At 40.6% G+C, this 22624-nt stretch overlaps 1 protein-coding gene across 4 annotated transcripts in view; it reads right to left on the reverse strand.

The window, feature by feature from the left end:
• ECI2 (enoyl-CoA delta isomerase 2) overlaps positions 1 to 22624 on the reverse strand; it is a 62761-nt gene that overhangs the window by 594 nt on the left and 39543 nt on the right. For 2 of the 4 annotated variants that reach the window (XM_032798399.2, XM_032798396.2), the window contains exons 2-9: positions 21885 to 22047; positions 19620 to 19718; positions 11813 to 11998; positions 11011 to 11080; positions 7686 to 7788; positions 5122 to 5242; positions 2126 to 2215; positions 746 to 889 (exon numbers count right to left, since the gene is read on the reverse strand). In XM_032798399.2, the coding sequence (XP_032654290.1) occupies positions 746 to 889; positions 2126 to 2215; positions 5122 to 5242; positions 7686 to 7788; positions 11011 to 11080; positions 11813 to 11998; positions 19620 to 19718; positions 21885 to 21992 (921 nt within the window). In that variant the 5' untranslated portion in view covers positions 21993 to 22047. Of the gene's footprint in view, positions 1 to 745; positions 890 to 2125; positions 2216 to 5121; positions 5243 to 7685; positions 7789 to 11010; positions 11081 to 11812; positions 11999 to 19619; positions 19719 to 21884; positions 22051 to 22624 lie in introns of all 4 variants that reach the window. The other 2 variants (XM_075062827.1, XM_032798395.2) reach the window with 1 other exon arrangement.

Raw genomic sequence — 22624 nt, forward strand, 5'->3', positions numbered from 1 at the left:
ATCCAGTCAATGCCCAGAATGTGTGTGGGCAGACAAGTGTGAATTGGGAATTTGTTAGACTACCTGCAGCTCCAAATATAAATTGAGTTTTTATAAACTGGTGGTATGAGAATGTCTATTGTGAGACCAGCTCATTATGTTTTTCTACACATTCCAAGCAGTCAGAAAAGAGACGGACTATGGATGTGTTTGCGGAGATTCAGGATTTTTTTTTCCGTAGGTTGTTTGTTGGTTTGTGTAGTAATCCACTTTTGAAGGTGCTGAAGGTACCACTCCTAGGTAATTCAGTAAAATGAATATCCCGCATGACAACAGTTGTAGCAAACTTGTAACTATTAAATAAATAAACAAACTGTTGAAACCGGTATCTCTGTCAACCCTACAGGAGTTAGCATCCAAGGCAAATGTACATAATTTTCAAGTGGATTAACAGCTAATTTCTTAAAGGTACTTGAATGAAAAGTGATGAGCCATAAATGCAAGTGCATCTTGCCAACTTCAACCAGGATAGCCTCTGGGACAGAGGCAACTGTGACATTAATTCCTGGAGGAAAAACCATAGGAACAACCAAGCTTGAGAAGAAAACTTAGGTTGAGGTTTGTTATTTTTTCAATTACCAATAAAGCCAAACCCCAAGATGGTAAGTTTGGACTCTATATAGTACCCTGTTACAGTGTCTGCTCATAAGAGAGCAGGAACTCTCTCTTGTTACAGACTGTATATACACAATTTTTAAATACTAACGTTTTTGGGGAGATTTGCATAAGCTTTAAGTCTTATCCAAACTTCCTTTTCAAAAGTCCTGTCAGGGAAAACCTCCGTCACAAGTCCTTGGGCATATGCTTCCCCTGCAGTCAACTTCTTGTTGAAAAGAAGCATCTCGTTTGCCTAAATGAAAGAAAACAAAAGGCTCTCAATCTAATAAAACACAAGAATTAAGAAACTAAAAAGAAAAATAGGGAAACACAAACCTCCAGTTTACAGTGCTCCTTTTCATAGTAGAAAAGGAAACTTAAATGTTGCCTGTTAGTTCTGTTCTCCGAAAAGGGTTTGGCCACAGGTATGCACTGAGGGATTGCATCCTAGAGCATTGTGGGTAGCTGTACAGCTGTCAGAGAATCTAGCACAGGAAGGGCCATCCCCTCTAAGATCACCCCAGATTAGCTAATGTCAAAACTAATTGTTACTTATTCAGCTACTCTAAATTCTCCAGAACAAGGACTGACACTCTGTAAATTGCTGAAGAGATAATTCTTGTCTTCCTAGTGACTATAAAGCTCATTTCCCTATGCACTATACAAAATCGTCGTAACTTATATTGAGAAATTTTGTTAACATAAAGGCAATATATACCTGCTATAGCTATTTAAAACTGCCAGAACTGTCATGGTGGCATACCTAAATAACAGCTATTGGGAATTATGCAACTTTAATAGGAAGATAAGATTTGCTCTATTTTGATTGTGTGCATTTAAGCCTTTTTATTGGGATTTTTTTTATTCCTACTGAAGACTCAGAAGAGAGAAATGCATGAGTCTGTTGATAGGAGACTAACAAATAACTCAGCCTTTGACAGGCAGTAGAGAAAGGTTCTGGAATTTGTGAAAAAGCTTCCTAACAAAACTGAGGAAAGACTGGATATATAGTTTTCCCAAAGGTTCAGCAGGAGTACCTACATCTACTGCTCCCTGCCTGACAGAGGTTCTCAGCTGAGGGGTGCTTTTTAGTGCAATGTCCTTCCTGACAACTTTACAACTGCCTCGGCATTGCTGGAGGAAAGATGCAAGCCCTCAGTGAAAGCTGAGAGATATGGTTTGGGGGAAAAACGGGAGAGAGAGAACGGTTGCATACCTCTGGCAGTGGATTTTTTTCTTTAGTTTTGATATTCAGCTTTCTCTTTATTTCAGTGACCATTGTGATACTATTTGACTACTTTCCTCATGTTTAAAAAATGAGTTTTATTAAGCATAGGGCAAAGAACAATGGGAGTGGGCTCCATTTAAACGACTCTCCCAGTGTCACCCTTTTCACTCATGTAGCTGGATGGCACTACTGAGGAAAACTGGAGTTCAGTTAACGTAGGTAGAAAGCACTAAATTAAAGTACCGACTTGTGTTCTCTTACCTTGGATAAGCCCATTATCTTTGGAAACATGTAAGAAGAACATCCTTCTGGACTCTGGCCAAGTTCACTAAATGGGGTGTGAAACGTGGCCTATTAAAGAGTAAATCCAACTTTAAAGTGAGGAATCAAACATTAATTTTGTCATTTTAAATAGAAGAAAAATACTAGAGTCTAGTTTTTATGTTGAAGTCTTGACTACAATGGAGTTGCACCAGAGAATAATTTGATCAATTACCTTTACAGGCTTTAAAACACAATTTAGTAACATGGGTGTTCACCCACACCAATCCTGAAGGGGTTAAGGTAGGTTAGATGGGCCAGTTAACCACACAGGCTGCACCTAAAGGGGAGCAAATGATCAATAAAGCTTAAGTATGAAGCTCACCTGGGCAGGAACAGGTGGGGGTGCTTATGAAGCTAAGAAGCTGAGAACAGAAGGGGGAGGGGGACAAGGGGAAATAGCATGTAATCAATCACTTTCTGACAGAAGGGAGGTTTGTCAGATTACAGGGTCCAGTAAGAAGCCAAAGGGGGAAGTAGTCATAGGGAGAAGAGGAAGCTTAGATAGGGGGTAAACCCAGAGGTGCCAGAGGATAGATGAAGGGAGTAGGACAGAGCCTAGGGAAGTAGTAACCAGGGCTGGGAGTAAGTAGATCATAGCTGCAGAGCACAGGGTCCCTGGGATGGCACTTGGAGTCATAGATGCTGGAACTAGGGGTTCTACCGCACCCTTTGGCTTGAAGTGGTTTCCATTACATACAGGGTTTATAGTTTGGTTCAATGGCTCTCGGCACCTCCACTATACAAATTGTGCCAGCACCCCCGCCTGCAGTACAGGGCAGGCCCGGTTCCCCATCAGCCACTGGGAAAGAGGCACAGACTTGGACATAGAACAGGGGACTGCCTGGAACTGCAGAGAAACAGCTTGTTCAGAGAGACACATACAGACCTCTGCAAGGGGAGAACTAAAGCGACACTGCCTAATAAGGAATCAATAATGGTACAACAAGCTCATTTAGAGGAGACCCAAGGCAGGAACCAAGAGTTACAAAGGGCCCAATTCTGGCAGTGAATTTTATGCACAGAGTGCGTGCAGGACTGAACCCTAAATTTGACTACTGAAAGCCTTTTGGGGAAAAAACCTAACAAACCCTAACTAATGCATATGTGCAGCACTTTTCCATATAGAATATTTACATACATTTCCCCCAGAAGTTAAATAGTGTAAATAGCATAAATACATGCAAAAATATCACTTCTGAACACAACAGTTCTTAATTTACAGCAATACAGATAAGTTGTCTGTAAAGAATCATAGCACTTTTTTTTTTAAAAAAACATTGTAAGACTTTTTTCTCCCTACTTAAATTCTATTACATACTTGCTTCAGAGCTGAAACCTTGAACATTTAAAAAAAGAAGTTATGGCAAAAGTGCACAGTGTGATGTCACATGGAACCCTAAACTAGCTCCAAGTTAAAACTCATTTACAGAGTAAAAAAAAAATTAAACTGCTGGATTTCACTGAGTATCTTCTATTTTAAAAACAAAAATGTACATGCAAACTGAGTATGAATCTCTAGTTTCTGCCAAGTTTCCAATACCGCACTCACTGTAATAAAAGGCTGGGCACCTCTACTCTATTACAAACAGTTATACAGTGAGACACTTAAATAAGGTTTCATTTAAAAAAAGACATACTGAATACCAATTTATGCAAGTAATATATCGAATCTTAGAATGATGAACTACTATCTAACAGATTGACAGAAAGAAGTTTGATTGATATAAACGTTGAAGCAACAAGCTGAGACTGGTACCCATTAAGAATTAGTTTTTTAGCTCAGGAGGTAATAAGTTGTCTTAAAAAAAAACAACAACTAGGGTTTTTATATTGTGGGTTTGCCTCAAATTTGATGTGGATTCATTTCTCTTCCAAAACTTCTTTTCTGTCTGAGTATGGACCTTCTGTACCATTAGATAATGGCAATAAATATACCAGTGATGTAAATTTGAGTAAACATCTCTCTCATTTTATTGGTATGGGGTATCACATTCAGTTTAAAATTTATCTTCTACTCACAACAAACCTGGACACAGCTTCTAGCACCACTATAGGACTCAGTTTTTGTACAATATCAAATATGAGATGGTAACAATACATCACTTGTTCTATTTAATGTTCACCAGATTTTTGTTGGAGAAGTTCAGCAAAGGAGTCAGTCAATTCAGGGTTTGTTGCCACAGTTTCCTTGGCACAGAGAACAGTAACCCAAATAAACAAGACAAAACCATAAAATTCTCCGTTCCACACTAGATGTTTAAGAGTATAGAACAGAAATAATATCTCTTGTTTGAGGAATGAGAAAATGGGCCTCAAGACCAGAGAGAACATTAATTATGTAGAAGCAGTAAAGAATAATTTACAACAAATGAATGACAGATGCTTCCTATTTTGTGAAGTAACAATCTATATTGTGTATGTATTTGGATTTTCTGTCAAGCTTCAGCATAGCTCTTTGTATAGTAAACTTGGTAATCTCAGTCATCTCTGAGCTCACTAAAGAAAAGCTGTCATGGGGTTTTACATTTGGTAAAGTTAGTTTATTGTATTCTGATTCTCTAATGGCATTGGTTATAGTGGGTTAAAAATGGCCTAATTGTTAACAAACTCATTAAAAGCGTAATTTCATATCATCTACCCTTTCCTGTGCTGACATGTAATGACTTTTTCCTCAACAGAGCTCATATCACATCTCATTGTTCTTGGTGGCTGTGTTCAAATTACAGGCCATATCTACATGAGAGAAATATCATGGGTGTAAGAACATCAGTTTAGTTACCCAAGCGCAAACCTCTACTGTAGATGGGCTGCACTGATGCAAAGCAGTGCTTACACAGGTGCAGCTTACTTTGGTAAATTTCATTCCCACAAATGTCTAGTGTAGACAGGGATTTACAAACACTGGATTGAGATCAGCCATGCAATCTACTTACTCTGTCCGTAGCATAGACAATGTCAAAGAGTCCAAGAAGAGTTACAGAGATTCCAACAGCTGGACCGTTCACCACTGCAATCAATGGCTTAGGGAAATCAATAAAATGGTTGACAAAGTTCCTGGAGAGGGGAAGGAGCAGAGTGTGTCAGGATGACACCTTACCTTTTGATGAGGAAGACCAAGTTTTTGCAAAACTTGAGACTAGTTACATAGTCTATGGTTGTGTAATGACGTACTATGAAACGTATGGTTCTCTCTCTTTCCCTATGTCCATTAACAAAGAACACAGAATCTACACTGCCTCTCTGGCTAGGATTCACAGGACGTGCTCAGTGCTAGTTTCTTAAAAGATGAACTGCAAATCAAATTATGAAAATGCCATCCATTCCCTTCAGAAACAGGTAACAGACAAAAAACAGGTACTAGACAAGCTAAGAAGGACAGGAAGCACATCATTGTTTAATAACTTACATTTCTCCCCATTCATCTCATTTCCATTCTTGAGATATGCATCCCTTCTTCAGCTGTTTAGCTTCTATTCTGCCATGATGACCCAGCATGCTCCAGGCTAATGATGTCATAACTACTATGGAGCCTCACTACCACTTGTCGATACAGGGTCATGTAAGGGCGTTCTATTGTATTCTACACAATTATTTTATATCCTGAAGGGTACAACACATGTTCGTTTTGGAATATCAGCAGCATAAGGAACAGAAGGGCACCACAAGAGTAAGAGGGAGAAGGCCTGACAGAACTTGAAAGAAAAAGCAAACAGGTGAAATTTTAGGTATTGTGCTGAATCCCCTACTTAGCATGATTAATGAGGGCATTTACCACGCACTGAGGTGAAAGAAGTTTACAAAATAGATCTGAGTATTCTTGTCTCTTGCCGGGGGGAGAACTGAGGTCCACAGGCCACTTGCCTAAGTGAGGACACAGTCCTGCAGCCCTTCACTTGCGGTTTATCTTTAAATATTGGATAGAAAGCAGCAGGTACCTATCCACTTTCGGGTTTTCTAGTGTGCATTACTGTAGTATCTGATGCTTCAGTCAGGAATCCAAAGCAAGAGTATTTCCCAAGTTTCCTTCTCAAATTTATAAGCACACAGAAGCAATGGTGAAGGTCAAAGAGCTCCTAATCCTCTTTTTGCTTTTAATATTCATCAGTTCCTGCCTGTTCTAAGATAGATTCCAGCCACAGTGTCATCCCACATACCTGCCCTATATTTGTCCTGCATCTTACTGCACTGTATTATCTCCCAATCTACCTTAAGACTGTAAACTGTAATTTATTTATTTATTTATTTATTTTTTACTGTTCAGCATATAGGGGGAAAGTACGGTCTTGTAGTGAAGGCATGAGATTGGGACTCAAGAGGTGTTCAGTTCCAGAACTAGTCTACACTAGAAAAAGTTTCCTGGTATAGCTACATGAGCAAACCTTCCCCATGGAGATGTAGCTTATACCAGCAAAAGAGTGCTCTTGCTGGTATAGCTTCTACTGGTTTCCTCAACAAAATAAGCTATATTGTAAAACTACATCTACACTAGAGCTTTTGCCAGTACAGAAATGTCATTTTAAAAAATAAAAATCCCACAGTCACCCCAGTGGCGTAGCCAGGTTTTCAGTGTAGGGGGAGCAAATATAAAAAAGGCGCCCTCCCATGGCTCCTCCTCTGGCCACGCCCCCCTTGGCTCCTCCTCTGGCCACGCCCCCTGACCGGACCCCTCAGCTCCCTCCCCCGCTCACCTTTCCTCCTGCGCCACTGCCTGTCCCCAGCCTGCTCCCAGCACTCGGCGCGCTCCACGCGGGGCTCGCCAGCCAGGTGGCCTTAAAGGCACAGGGGCCCTTTCGCCTCCCGCCACCCACCACATTAGCAAGGGGCGAGGGGGGCCGGGTAGTGCTTGGCCGCCGAGCCCTGAGCCGAGGAGCCGGCCCCCTCACTCCTCCAGCAACGTCTGCCACCCCCACATGGCTCCTCCAGCTGTGCTGCTGGCAGAGCCGGCCAGCAGGCGCCACTTCTGCGCCTGCCGCCCCACGGCTCCTCCAGTTGTGCTGTTGGTAGCGCCAACTGGCAGGTGCCACTTCCGCACTGGCCTGCCGCTGCCGCCCCACGGCTCCTTCAGCCGTGCTGCTGGCAGGCGCCACTTCTGCGCCGGCCTGCTGCTGCTGCCCCATGGCTCTTCCAGCTGTGCTGTTGGTAGCACCCGCCGGCAGGCGCCACTTCCGCGCCTGCCGCCCTGAGGGGAAGCGGCTGCTTCCACTGAACCCCGCTAGCTACGCTACTGAGTCACCCCTAACTGACATTACTATACTGGCAAAAGTTTCTAATGTAGACCTGCCTCATTTCCTGATCTGTAAAATGTGGTTAATACTTTCTTTCTCCCACTCTTGTCTATGTATGCTGTAAACTCTTTGAGACTGAGATCTCTATTAGTACGTATATGTACTATGCAGCCCTACTCTTGGCTGGAGCCAGTTAGCCTGAGTTAAGTCAAGTAAATATATCCTACCCTTTACAGCAGTGTATGCACATACAATATAAAAAAAATTCATACTCGAGTAATACTGCACCATCTTTTACCATCTTCTCTATTCCACCAGATGGGATATTGGTAAAGTTATTCAGGTCATTTCCACTACAGTAATAATCCCCATTTCCTGCAGACAATATAAAGACAAAGAATTCTGAATAGGCAAAATAAAGAAACTGAAGCTTTCTTCTCATGTTTAGAAGAGAAAGTTTAACTTTAGACATTTAGGTTAAGTAATTAAGAAGTTGCTTCAAAGCATAAACAATTCCTTGTTAAAGGATATCTTCAACCTAAAAATATTAGTTCTGATATTTTTAACCTATTATTGTTACCAGTAATGCCTAGGAGCAGTGAAAATGAAAGTTAAGGGTAAAAAAATTCAGTTTACTTTTTGCATCTGATCACACTTTGTGAATAGTCAGTTTCACTGTTTCTGCTGCATAGTAAGTCAGCTTCCCCTGTCTTTATGGGTCTTTTACACAGCACAAAGAAGAGAAAACACATTTAAAAACAAATAGGAAAATAAAATTCTAGATTTTTCCTCTTCCCTCAAAACTGACAGGGGAATCTAAATTACTTAACTAAAAAACAAACAAAACCCTAAATTTCATGTTGTGTCTCTTTAAAAAAAAAAAAAAAAAAAACTACAGTGAAGACTACAAAGACTAGCATCTTACAACAGAAGGCTACTGAGGACACAATTTTCAAACCGGAAGGGTGTGGTTAAAAGTTAGAACACACTGACTGGATGATTCTTTCCTGTTTCTAGAACATATTATATTCTATCATGATGGCTTAAGGCTCCAGTCCTGTAAACACTTATACACATTCATAACTCTGTGCCCAAGTAGTCCTTTTAATTAATCAGTGGCATAAAGGTATGCGCATAAGTACTGCAGGATTGGGCCCCCGCCAATTTTTATGGTTCTCTGAGAATATCACCCAGATACCACGCGATGGGTGGCCTACAAATGCCAACAGGAACTACCTTTCTTCCTGCTTTAAAGGGTAGTATGAGCAAAGTTACTAATATTGGTACAAAACCCAATAAATTGAATGTGTGTTGAAAAAGCAAATTTTAAAGGTGGACATGACACACACTCAGGGCTCACAGACCATATAAGAGAAGTTACGATCTTTTAATTGATCACTAGAAAACACGCAAGTGTAGTTTTTCTATTAGTTTATCAAGAACAGTTACTTCTGTTTTGTTGATATATATTATACATAACCAGATTGTAACTACAGCAGAGAATTTAAAAAAAAAAACCCAAAAAAACCCCCAAGAGCAACACTCCCATGCTGGAGATGAGGTATGCAAATTGTACAATATATCAAAATTGATATTTTCCAGTATCTTTCACAACTTAGCATCTCAGAAGAATATTTAGAGGCAGAAGAAAGTGCAAATCTTACAACATTATCTTGAAAGGACTCTGCTGAGACACTTTGGAAAAAAATTTAATCATGCGATTAATCATGCTGTTAAACAATAATAGAATACAATTTATTTAAAGAATTTTGGATATTTTCTACATTTTCAAATCTATTGATTTCAATTACAACAGAATACAAAGTGTACAGTGCTCACTTTATATTTATTTTTTATTACAAATATTGTTTTTTACAGTGCAAAAAGAAATAGTATTTTTCAATCCACCAAAATACAAGTACTGTAGTGCAATCTCTTTATCATGAAAGTTGAACTTACGAATGTAGAATTATGTACAAAAAATAACTGCATTCAAAAATTAAACAATGCAAAACTTTGGAGCCTGTAAGTACACTCAGTCCTACTTCTTGTTCAGCCAATTGCTCACACAAACAAGTTTTCAGGAGATAATGCTGCCAGATTCTTGCTTACAATACCACCTGAAAGTAAGAATGGGCGCTCGCATGGCACTGTTGTAGCTGGCGTTGCAAGATATTTATGAGGACATGCATCCATGCTGATAACGGGTTTTGCTCAATAACCATCCAAAGCTGTGCAAAATGATGCATGTTTCATCATCTGAGTCAGATGCCACCAGCAGAAGGTAGATTTTCTTTTTTGGTGGTTTGGGTTCTGTAGTTTCCACATCAGAGTGTTGCTCTTTTAAGACTTCTGAAAGCATGCTCTATACCTCATCCTGCTCAGATTTTGGAAGTCATTTCAAATTCTTAAACCTTGGGTCGAGTGATGCACCTATCCTTAGAAATCTCACATTGGTACCTTCTTTGCGTTCTATCAAGTCTGCAGTGAAAGTGTTCTTAAAATGAACACATACTGGGTCATCATCCGAGATCACTATAATATGAAATATATGGCAGAATGCGGGTAAAACAGAGTAGGAGACATACAATTCTCCCACAAGGAGTTCAGCCACAAATTTAATTAATGCATTTTTTTTTTAACAGGCGTCATCAGCATGGAAGCATGTCCTCTGGAATGGAGGCCAAAGCATGAAGGGGCATACAAATGTTTAGCATATCTGACACGTAAATACCTTGCAACGCCAGCTACAGAAGTGCCATGCGAATGCCTGTTCTCACTTTCAAGGTGATGTTGTAAATAGGAATGGGCAGCATTATCTCCCATAAATGTAAACAAACTAGCAACTGGCTGAACAAGAAGTAGGACTGAGTGGACTTGTAGGCTCTAAAGCTTTATACTGTTTTGTTTTTGAATGCAGTTATGTAATAAAAAAACCCTACATTGGTAAGTTGCACTTTCACCATAAAGAGATTGTATGAGGTAAATTGAAAAATACTATTTCTTTTGTTTGCCATTTTTACAGTGCAAATATTTGTAATAAAAAATAATAAAAAAAGTGAGCACTGTCTACTTTGTATACTGTGTTGTAATTGAAATCAATGTATTTGAAAATGTAGGAAATAAATTTCAAATAGTATTCTATTGTTTAACAGTGTGACTACAACTGAAATTAATCATGATTAATTTTTAAAATCACGATTAATTTTTTTGAGTTAATCGCATAAGTTAACTGCGATTAATCAACAGCCCTAGGAAAAAAGAGGAAGAAAGTGTTCTTATTTTAGTTTCCTTGTTTACACACAGTTCTGCCTTAGTCTGCTAAAGGTTATCTAGTTCAGTGGCGCACAAACTGGGGGTTCTCAGGGGGGCGAGAGAGGCGTGAAGAAACTTCAGCTTTTTGCTCTTTTACTAAAATATACAAATATCACTTTTCACAGCAGACTTATTAGCACCCCATTGTCACCCTTACTTCTGTGCTGCTGCTGGTGGCAGCGCACCAGTGATCTGTCAACATTATATTTAGGCATACGGTAAAATTAATCTCTTCAAAAAAAGAAAAATAAATTTTGTTGAGAAGCCGGTGAAATGTGATACCTGTTATTACAGTTATGACTGACTCATCCTTGGCAGCTTCTTCAAGTGCTTGAATAATTTCTTTATACATCTATGTAAAAGAAGGATTAAAAAAAGAACATAAGAAAAAAATGTGATGTCACAAAAGAAAACCCATTTCACAATCTCTGAAATCAACCACAGTAGAGTCTTTCTGCAGTTTACAGTCTCAATTTAGGATAGGATTTAGGTCAACACTAAGAGCTTTTGAAAAAAATCAAAACCTTAAAAAGCTGTTCATGCTAGCAAGGTGGTTAGTTTTTGTACATCAACTCAAAGCTAAAGAACAGCTTGAAATGGAAAACAAAGACGACACTGAATAGCAGCAGCAGAATTACATAAATTGTTTGAAAGAGCAGGGAAATGAAGGACACGCCAGAACTCGAGGGAAAATAAAAGTCAGCTCTCTGCTTTTGAAAACACACCATAAAGGCATTATGCTGAGGAGACAAATACCAAGAAGAAGCGCAGCTGCTGCTTTAGGCTATGATTGGGCATTAGCAAAGTATATTCTTCGAAGTTACTTCACAAAAATGTAGCTGCTTAGCGTTTGTCCACGTGCATCACTATAGCAAACTGTGGGTCTCATCTGCTCGGTGCTGAAGGTTTCAATTTCCATTGGCTTCAATGAGACTAGAGGAAGTCAGCATCTCATAGGATTGGGCCCACAATATTTGAAAGACACTCCAAAAAGTTGTTATAAAACTTCACTACAACATGTCAGAGAAACCAGGCTTTTAACCTGATGTAAGAGAATATTTAACCCTAATGTCAATGTCTTTACCTGTGTGGTGATAGCATTTTTCTTCTCAGGGCGGTTTAGCATTATCTTAGTGATGTGGTCTGTGGTGGTAACCTGTAGGGTTTCATATCCATGTTTGCTGTCAGGAGTAGTATCTTTCACCTGGCTAGAAGACTCAGAAGAGACCAAACTTGACACAAGGTCAACATATTTCTGTCTGGCATTGTCCTGTGGTGAGGAAGACCCAAAAACATTATTAAACAATGCTGGAGTCCAGCTCAGTCTCCTCTGCTTAGTGCAATGATGAACTGAAAATAGGATTTTCTTCTCAGTGTAAATCAAACTAGAAAAATCTGTTTAAATGGAAGTTATGTTCATCAAGGTGACCAAGAAGCAAATAAGGATGCTTACTGAATGAACACTTCATATGTTTTGTGTCTCGTGAGAGCAATGGCAAAAGTTTTGATGGTGTTGAGCATTGCCAGTTTGAGGGGGGAAATATCGGTTTTGAAAATCCTTATGGTAGGTAGAATATGCTAAAGGCAAGGATTGTCACTAGTATTTCCAGACTTGGGACAAGAGGTCTCTCAAGGTATTCTATACTGAGACACACATTGGGACAGTCCTTCAGCAAAACAAAAAAATTATTTCAGAATGCAAGTACAGATGGAAAATAAAATGCCAGAAAAAGAGGTTAAGACACATTTTAAACAGTAAGCTACAGACGTGAAAGAAAACTAAATATTTAGCTCAAACTGTTAACAGTGTAAAGATTAATAAGAATACTGTAAATTCTTGGATGTCTCAAATTATTATCCTGAATGAAATGCTGCCTTTGAATATTAGCATAACTGCTAGACAACCTCCATTTCTCTATATTTGAATTTCAAGAATGGATTATTCTCTAATAATATGAGTTGTTCAGCTCATTCTACAGGGTGTAGAGAGCCCATTTTAAAACAACCATCTACAAACACGCACACACAGATTTTGTAGCTCTTATAGTTTCATCAGAGAACTGCTTTTCTATATGCATCAGTCTTTTATTTTGATAAGATTGCCCAACAGATTTTTTATTTTTTTTTTTATTTTTTTTAACTTCCATATGTAAAATCTGATACCTCAAACTTTTACAACTTGGTAATCCGAGTTCTTTTATGGAGAGATAAGAGTCTTTATTCATTCTAGGGTGCAAGAATGACCCAGACTTGCTCTTCTCTCACTCTAAAAGGTGTGGCGAGAATAAACATTGTAAGTGGTAACCTTCCAAACGGAAAGATTTACCAACAACAATCAGGGCATAAGACTGGTCAGCAAGCTCAAAAAACAAACAAAACCCCACCTTCTCTCTCCCCTTTTCTCCTCCCACTTCCAAGTGATTTGGGAAACTTCTTCCTAATGATAGGTGGAGCTCAAAAGTTTCAATTCACAGAAGTACTAAAACTTCTGGATGCTTATCCAAAGGCTTCTTGGTCTAGAAATTGTACTGCAATCTCATGACAGACCCTCTATGTTTCTGGCAGAAACCAGTAAATGTGGAGACACAGGAAAAAATGAGAGGAGGGAAATTTAAACTAAATGTTGAGTTTTAAAACCGTTTCAGTTCAGTTCTAATTTTGCATACACTGGTTTACCTCATCTTTATGCCCCCATTCCCAAGGTTAAAGTTTTTTGTTTTCCCTGTAATTGATGATCACAGTATTAGCACCCAAAGAGCAAGGAGCTGCATTTTTTATATGGAGTTAGTCATTTGATCTCATAGAGAGCTACGAAAACACCACCACTGAACTTGGATTTCTCAGGAAAGAATAATTATCCAACACGTTTTTTATAAATTCAATTATATGTAATTTGGGGTCAATTTTTAAAAGAATTTAAAAGCCCAGCCTCCCTTCTGGGCAGGATAAATTAAATTGAAAAGATTTGTACCTGCATTTTTAAGCCTATAAATCAATTGCTGTCATAAATCTTAGAACTTTCATCTTAAGTACCTCTCTTGTGGCTGCAATTAGGTAAATAAACCATAGAAGCACATTTTGCAAGCACAAATTTGCAAGCCAAAAAGGAAAGGCTACTCTGTTGAAAACTTGGCTCTTAAGTCAATCAATGGCAAAAAAAGTATATTAGTATATATTAATATAGGTTGGTGGTATGTTGTCCCCTTTCAGAACACTGAGTTGAGCAAAATTCAAAGTCTGAAAACCAGGAAATGCAGAGTTAAGGCTGCACACACAACCTTAAACTTTGCCCTCTTTCAGCCATGCCCCAGTTTGCCTCATTAACACACATACTTTTACATTGCCAACCCCAGAGGCACTGCAGTGTACAAGCTCTTCACCTCCTCTTGCAACCCATTCACTCTCACCCTCAAGATTCCATCAAACACTATTAAAAGATAGACAAGGGGGGAAAAGGGTCCTCCTCCTCCGTTTTCCCTAACTTCCAAGGTCTCTCCCCTCCCCTACAAACCATCCCATTTATCCCCCTCCCACGCTACACCCCAAACCCCTCCCACCTTATTCCACCACTCCTCCACCCTCCTAATGTCCATCTCTTCCCAGGAAACATTGACACATTTAATTTTCCCCAACAAAGACTGATTACATTCCCCCAAAATAAAATTGCCACCCAGGAGTCACAAACTGTAGCAGCCTCCGGCCACTCAGTCAAAATCCTTTTGTCTTAGTTAATCACACACCCCTACCTACCTTTAGTTATGTTAACTGAAGGATGTTCACAGCCATCAATCCCGATGAGATCTGTGATTCATCTAGTCATTAGTATCGCTCAGGGCACATCTACACTACAAAATTAAGTCAACCTAACATACAGTGATGCAATAATTACATCGCTTGTGCATGTCTACGCTTTGCTTATGTCAGCGGTGTGCATCTCGCCAGGAGTACTTCACTGACTGAACTGTCAGTGTGGGACATTGTGGCATGGCTTTTGAAAGCCAGCAACAGTCAATGTAAGCAATGCAGCACGTATGCTGACACTGTGCCAACCTAACTACATTGACATCTCTCATGGAGGTAGAGTTATTAAGTCGATGTAGTTAGTGAATTACGTTGGCAGGATCTAAATATCAGTGTAGACACTTACAGAGTTAGGTCAACATAAGCTGCCTTGTGTCGACGAACTGTGGTGTAGAGCAGGGCTCAGTTTAACAGTACAAGGCAGCAGAAGGAAACTGGATTTTTTGTGGAGGCTGTAACTTGGGAACCTTTTAGTTAAATGACCCCGTGGTTGGACCACTAACGCCCCCCTGAGGCACATCAAATTTCAATGTAATGAAAGTAACTGTTCGGATTTTAGAACACTTAAAAGGAGTTGAGTTTTAAAGTATATAAAATGGCCATTTTTCTGTATTAGAATATACACACTGTAAAAAAAATTTACATTTTCTTAATTACCATTCAATTTGGGTACCCCAAAGATTTAGTGCTGCCATGCACTACGTTAGTTAAAACTTGTTAGATTAAGACTATTTTGACCTATATCACATCAGTAGTTTGATCTCTAGCTCCACACAAAAAAGTCCATCAAGAAACTTTTTGAAAAATGGCTAGTTCTGGGGAGAGGGAGCTTCTCTCTCTGCAACCCCTAGCTAAGATGACCCCAAAATTGGGTCACTAACCCTATCCAGGCACTCTCCTGATAAACGCCAAATTTCAAAGAAATCCAAATATGCATGTCAATTTTAAAGGTCTTGGAAAGGTTGACCTTCAATCAGAAACTGTGATGCAACCAACTATAGTCATGCTGCTGCTGTGATGTCCAGTTTTGCTATTGATAACTGGCGAGTGGCTCCTGCTATGCCTGGTTCAGTTTTGGTTGTTGCTGATTTGTGCTCTGCCTGGCCCATCTTGATTTGCATTAGGTTGTCTCTTATGGCCTGGTCTTTGTGGCTTATCACCTTAGCATTAATCTTGTCAGCATCTGTGATGGTTTTATGTTGTTGCAAAGAAGGAGTGTGCAGACTGATAGCTGCAGATTTGGGCTTGGTGCTGCATGAATGAACTCCTTCCAATGTTGCTGCTTCAACCCAGAAAACATGGCCAATGGTTCTACTGCTGGATGAACTGGGTCAAATATAGGCCAAGTAACAGCCAGTGCATGCTCACATGCTTCAATATCTTACAGACTTCCACACTGCACAGCTTGACACAAGATTAACTCCTGGGGACATTTCATGCTGTTGTTGAAATAACAGATGATGTCAATTAGGAGCTCATCATGAGTAAGGCTGCGTGTCTGTCATGGAGGTCATGGATTCCGTGACTTTCTGTGGCCTTCATGACATTTGCAGCAGCTGGCTCCAGGGCTGCCTCAGCACTCGGGAAGCCCCTGGGCCAGCAGCAGCAGCACTTTGGGTGTGGGAGGGGGCTCAGGGCTGGGGTAGATTGGACTGCGGGGCTGCAGTTCTCAGCCAATGGGAGCTGTGGAGCCAGCGCTTGTGGCGGGAGCAGCACACAGAGCCCCCCAGGCCTTCCCTCCTCCTAGGAGTTGCAGGGACATGCCAGCTGCTTCCAGGGAGCTGTGCAGAGCCAGATAGGGAGCCTGCCAACCCCACCAACCCTCTCCTACCTCCCAGCACCAACAGGGGTCCCAGGCCATGCGCCGCCACCCGTCCTTCCACCAGCAGACCTCTGCTCACCTCCTCCCTGCACCAGCAGGCCCCAGAGCACCTCTGGCTCAAGTTTTAGTCAGGGGTATATAGTACAAGTCATGGACAGGTAATGGGCTGCGAATATTTGTTTACTGCCCGTGACCTGTCCATGACTTTTACTAAAAATACCTGAGACTAAAATGTAGCCTTGATCATGATATTTTGCACTTCTCTCAGATATTGCACTTCTCTCTGCTGTGACGTGCACAAGGTGAAGTGGGCAGCCCACAAGAGACAGATGTTTCTCTTGAATAAACACTACAACACCCTTGTGCACGCCCATCACGACAGAAGCACTGTCACATCAAAAGCCAAGCAGTTTGACCATAGGACTTTCCTGGCATCCACATTTGAATTCAGAAGATGAAAAATATTCTCTCCAGTGGCACACTCTGTACAGGTTGAGACTGATAGCATCTGCACCATTTCTGCTGTCATGGGCTAGACTAGTCAATGACCACCACGTGCTTTCTGCTAGATGGTCCACACGGTCATTTGCCATCTCTTTGATAATGGCTGTCATCTTTGTGCGAATACATACATATTTCCTGGTGATTTCCAAATCAGGAAAAGCAGTTTTCAGCAGCTTTGACACACGATTGCTCACCACAACTGGCAAATTATGCTCAGCAACGAAGCCCTTTACTAACACTTCAGCACAGATCACATTCTCGTTGATGTCTGCAGTAAAGAATTGCTTTATCTGCATGCTGCTGGCTGGTGTTTTTGCTGTCTCAACGTGCTTTTTCGCACAATGCAAATTTTCACATTGTTACAACAGCCATGCATGATGTATGTGTCCATGTGACATAGTTCATGGTACACACAATTTTCACTCTCTCTCAATAGCTTAATCACTTCAAATTTGGTTGTATAGTCTATTTTGAACTTCAGAAACCATTCCACTTAGGACTTTTCTGGCATATTTGTCTCATTTTTATCCCCTACATCAGCCATTTTTATCAACAATGGCTGCTGGTGAACTCTGGGACAAATGGGGTGCAGCAAAAAAGAAATCATGCCTGCTTGCCCCCACAGCACTCCTTTCACTAGAGGTGCAACCAGAATTTTCATAAGAAGGGCACCTGAGAGGCCTGCACATGTGTTGGGTTACCCCTTTGCATAGCTATGACCTCTCTTCCTCCACACTGAGAAACCAGGACCAGCTGGCATGCTCTAAAAAGTTATCTAGAGCACATTAATATAGTCCAGCAGGGTCTACGTGGGGCAGTTAGAGCACGACACACATCTTGTAGCATGGGTTCTGCAACCAGCGCCACAAACCCCATTCAAAATTGCTGGGGCTTCCTTTCTATCAGACCCTCACCGTGCATCTACGCATGTGCCACAGGGGAGAAGAATGACCCCCATGGCCACGACACTATTTGCTGCATTTGTTGGATCCGAACGGTTGCAAGTGATACAAAAGTCACAGATTTGAGGCCTGAATTTATAAATACATGGAAAAATCAAGAGATTACGGAAAATAAGGGAGGGCTGGCATTTCTGCTATTGAGCTGGCCAGTTTCACAGTCAGGAACTAGGTCTGTTACATACAGTAATGTGGCTAGGAGGAAGCAGTCAGACATATGGCAGCATAGTGCAAAGACCTAACTATAGTTTGTACAAGGCAGCTCAGCCTTCAGTGTACTGATGCGGCTATCCCACTCAGACAAGGCACAAAGAGCCATTACTTTCTCGCACTGTGAACATCACTGTGTATGATTACTATTCTGAAGTACTGAAGTCTGTACACATTGCTTATTAACTATAAGTCCTTTTAAAAAATAGTGCATCAGTGAAGAGTGATCAACAGTTCATGATCTGAGAATCAGAACATGAGAAATAGCTCTTACAAGAGCTAAAACAGTATAATCAATATGAAAGAAAGAAATCATTACCCCTCTGACAATGATTGGTTAAGCGATGTTACCTATATTACTGCTAAGCTAAGTGAAGAAATTTTTTTTTCTGATGCAGCAGTTTTTCCGTTAGAACTAGAAGTGTTTCAGGAAAGTCCAAATTTTGCCAACGGACACGACTTAGGGAGAAGATATTTGGCTCTTAAAAGTACAGTTTTACTCTGAAAACTGACTCTAAAATGGCATAGCAGGAAATATTTTTATTCTCTCTCAATAGATTTCATATAAAAAAGTGTGCTTAGTTTAAAAATAAAAATATATAGTTCTATCAGTTTTGCAAACTCATCCTAGGGCTCTGGTAATCTACTAAGATTCCATATCAAAAAGTAGTCTATTGAGACAGAATAAAAATGGGATACAGCTAAGCTGTTTTTTAGAGTCACTTTTCACAGTCTTTTAGCCTATAAGTTTCCTATTTCATGTGACAAGTTACCAACATCCATGAAATGAGCATTCACGATGGAAGATTTCTTCCTCTTTTAAAGAAAGAGATAGAAACTAGCTTAATTCCACTTGTAAAGTCCACAAAGTAGGCACAAATTTGTTGCTGGGGTGGGTAGTTTTATCAGCTAAAACCAAATTAGACATTAGTCTAAAGATCCTCATCTTTAACTTCCTTATGGCAACACCCAATTCAGCCACACACACGTTTTACCCAGGCCTCCTGGCTAAGACTAGCATTTGGAACAAGTCATTTTCTGTCCTTGATCAGCTGATAGAATATTGTATAGAACTAAGGCTCTCTCTCTTTTCTTGGAACACCAGAAGTGCACGTGCTCTCTCTCTCTCTCTTTTTATATCTATTCAACAACTAAGAGAGACAGAGGGAGGCAGACACCCTTGTTCTGCCCCACATACACACACTCAGGGAATTAATCTGTATGGCAATGAAAAGTACTATAAAGCCCATTTCATTTTTAATTTTTTAAAGAAATGCTAAAATGTGACACAATTAGAATGGCACTTTTAAAAGCAAGCAAGCAAACAAACCTTCCTTGAATAAGTAATTACACCTAAAACTCTTGTAGATGAACATTTCCATCAACTGTTGGTAACACTTTACACCAAGTTTACAAAGCAAAAATATAAAACCAAAATATTTTAGGAGTTTGTAAGACATAATGCAGAATATGCTGATGTCTGAAATAGACTTTCAACTAACATGCAATATGGTTACACATTAACCCTTCACTAATCAGTATCAAATATCTGGTTTGTAAATGAAGTGATGAATTGAAAGCAGAGCTATATTCACCTTAGACAAACTGCCAAGTGAACTCCATGCATCCCATTTGGCCTTTTTGACAAAGTCAAGCATGCCAGGCTTCGGAGAACTGCAGGGACCCTCGGTAGCCTGTATAAAGCGTGGAATAAACTCATGTAAGCTTTCAAGTAAGCTCAGATTTCTCAGCCAGCAGGCTGGGGGCAAAGAACACAACCACTATCAATCATTACATGATCATGGCACAGAAGCTCTGAAAACAAGTATGCTCCGAAGAAAGGAGTACTGTAAAATCACTATGTCTATATTAAGTTTTTTAAGTATTTAAGATAAGCATGCAAGTTCTCAAGAACCCAATCTCAATATTGTACAGACACTCCAACCATTTTAATTAAATTAAAACATGTTTTTAAAAAGTGTATTTGTGTACACAGTTTACAAAAATATCACTTCATGAGATCAATCTTTCTTTAAGAAAGGCACATTACATGTACAGGGAGAGAAATATTTAGACCCCAGCTTACTAATGTCAGCTGTTACTGACAATAACAAGTAAGGGTCTATCTTTAAAAAGTGTGTGTTCTTGAATTTTATTAAAACAATAATTAGTTCCCTCAATACAACAAGATATGGCCCAGACTAACCCCTGGGCCTAGATTAATCTCTCCCCCACCATACACTTCATACCAGTGGTTTTCAACCTGTGGTCTGCAGACCTATGGGGGTCTGCAGACTATTTTCAGTCACCCTTCACAGACCCCTTAGACAAAGTTTCAGATCCCAGAAAAGGCAATCCATTTTTCTGATCAAAAGTATGTGAATACCTCCATCTGCAGGTCAAAACCTGCAAGTGTTGTTACCACAGAAGCCCAGTTTAACACCTTTTCTCACACAGCATCAAAGGCCAAGCATGTACAACGTTTATAGTTGAATTCTGCTCAGCCAGTTTTCAGTCTAAGACTTCTATGGGAGGGGTCCATGGACCATAGGATCCGCACCTCTATTTGAATTTTTTAGGGGTCCACAAAGAAAGAAAGAAAGAAAAAAAAAAAAAGGTTGAAAACCACTGCTCCATACCATTACAAAGAGATTCCCTTCCCCCCACCCCAACTATAGAGGGCTTGCATAATGCTCTCTGTCACGTTGTCCACTTTAAGCCTTAGTAATAAATAATATAATGGGTTGAAACTCAAGTTCCCTCTAAGCTGCTTGACTGTGCTGAAGCCTATCAAGTACCATGCAGGCACTCAGGGCTGCGGCAGGGAGGCACAAAGGCGCTTCTCCCGCAGCTCCAGCCCCAGATCTATCATGGCTGGGGAGAGGCAGGGAGAGATGCTCTCCCGTCGCTCCAGCCTCAGAGCTGCTGCAGCTGGGGAGAGACGCTTTCCCGCAGCTTCAGTCCCGGAGCTGCTGCAGCCGGAGAGAGGCACTTCTCCCACCTAGCCCAGGTGCAGCTGCGATGAGAGAGGACTGAGGGGAATCTTCTCTCCCCGCCAAAGCCCTGGGGCAGCCTGTACCCCAAACCCCTCATCCCCAGCCCCCACCCAGAGCCTGCACCCCAGCTGGAGCCCTCACCCCCCCACAATGCAACCCTCTGCCCCAGCCCTAAACCCCCTACTGTACCCTGAACCCCTCATCCCCGGGCCCATCCTTGATCCTGCACCCCTAGCTGGAGTCCTAACTCCCTGCACCCCAGCCCTGAGCCTACTCCCACACCCCAAACCCCTCAGCTCCACCCCCACTGCACATCACCTCCTTATTGGTGCACATAACAAAATTCATTCTGCACATGCATGGGAAAAATTAGAGGGAACATTGGTTGAAACTATAATCATTTCATACAAACTAAGTGGTGGATTAATTTTGAGTAATTTTTTAACTCAGAAGTAAATTCTGTAGGAATATAGGCCCTGTACACACTGCTAAAAGGAAGTGAATTGGATTCTATTTCTTCTTGTGCATTGACAATTCCACGCACACTCCCAGTCCAAATCAGGCACACCTCACAGCACACTGAAGGTAATGGAATAGTACAGGTGTCACTGAGGGCATAATATGACTCACAAACCAGTTACCAGTGATTATGCATGAGGTGAGAAGAACTTAGCTTGACGCTCAGAGCTCAGGCTGAGTTGGCAGAGCTGTCATTTATTAAAAAACAATTAAAAAGCATTTCTGAAATGCAATGAAGTTGCTCAGACACAAAATGTACAACCCTATAATGCCTTTTAAGAAGACTTCTTTTACAGTCACTTTTCAGACTATAGCCACAATTTAAACAAAAATTATCTGACCTACCTGTTTAAACAATGCATAGAGCTTCAACTTTTCTTCATTACCAGGGTCCTCCTTCAAAAGCTTCAGCTGATCTTTAGCCTTTTCAAAATCTTCCTGACTGACTCGCATGGCAGCTCCAGTCGTATGCAGATGAATTACAGGAAACCAGAAAGCATGCACTGTCCTACTATAAGGAAAACAAATATCCATTTAGAGGTAGCTGTTTAGTTTGCTTTAACTATAAATGTTGTTTTTCAAGATGTTTAATGTTTGCCTTTCTTTAAAAAAATATTCACAGGGTCACAACTAAATGTTAAAAAAACAACAACTCAGTAAATAAATACAAAAAGAAGTTACAAAAATCACTGCAGCTAATTAACCTTTGAACAACTAGTACAGGCAAGTCGCATCTTAGGCGCATTTAACATGCGCGAATTCAGCTTTGCGTGGTCTGCAAAAAGAGGGAAGAAAAATAACAATGTCAAAACTGCAACTGTACTGCGGGCAATTCCGCCCACCATTCCACTCAATGAAGGTTTCACTATACGCGGTTTTCGCTTTACGCACTAACCACAGAACGAACCCCCTATGTAAGATGAGACTTGCCTGTACATAAACTAGAGTGCCAGAGATAGGAGTCAACGAGGACACTGCCAGAAGAGAAAGGGGACAGAGGGAGAAAGTTATGTGATCAGGTGCCAGTCAAGCCGCAAAATACCGATCAGTTGCACTGGTGGCAAATTAAATGTTTGTTTTTACCT

This window comes from Chelonoidis abingdonii, chromosome 2, assembly GCF_003597395.2.
Source record: "Chelonoidis abingdonii isolate Lonesome George chromosome 2, CheloAbing_2.0, whole genome shotgun sequence".
In the NCBI taxonomy this organism is placed as follows: Eukaryota; Metazoa; Chordata; order Testudines; family Testudinidae; genus Chelonoidis; species Chelonoidis abingdonii.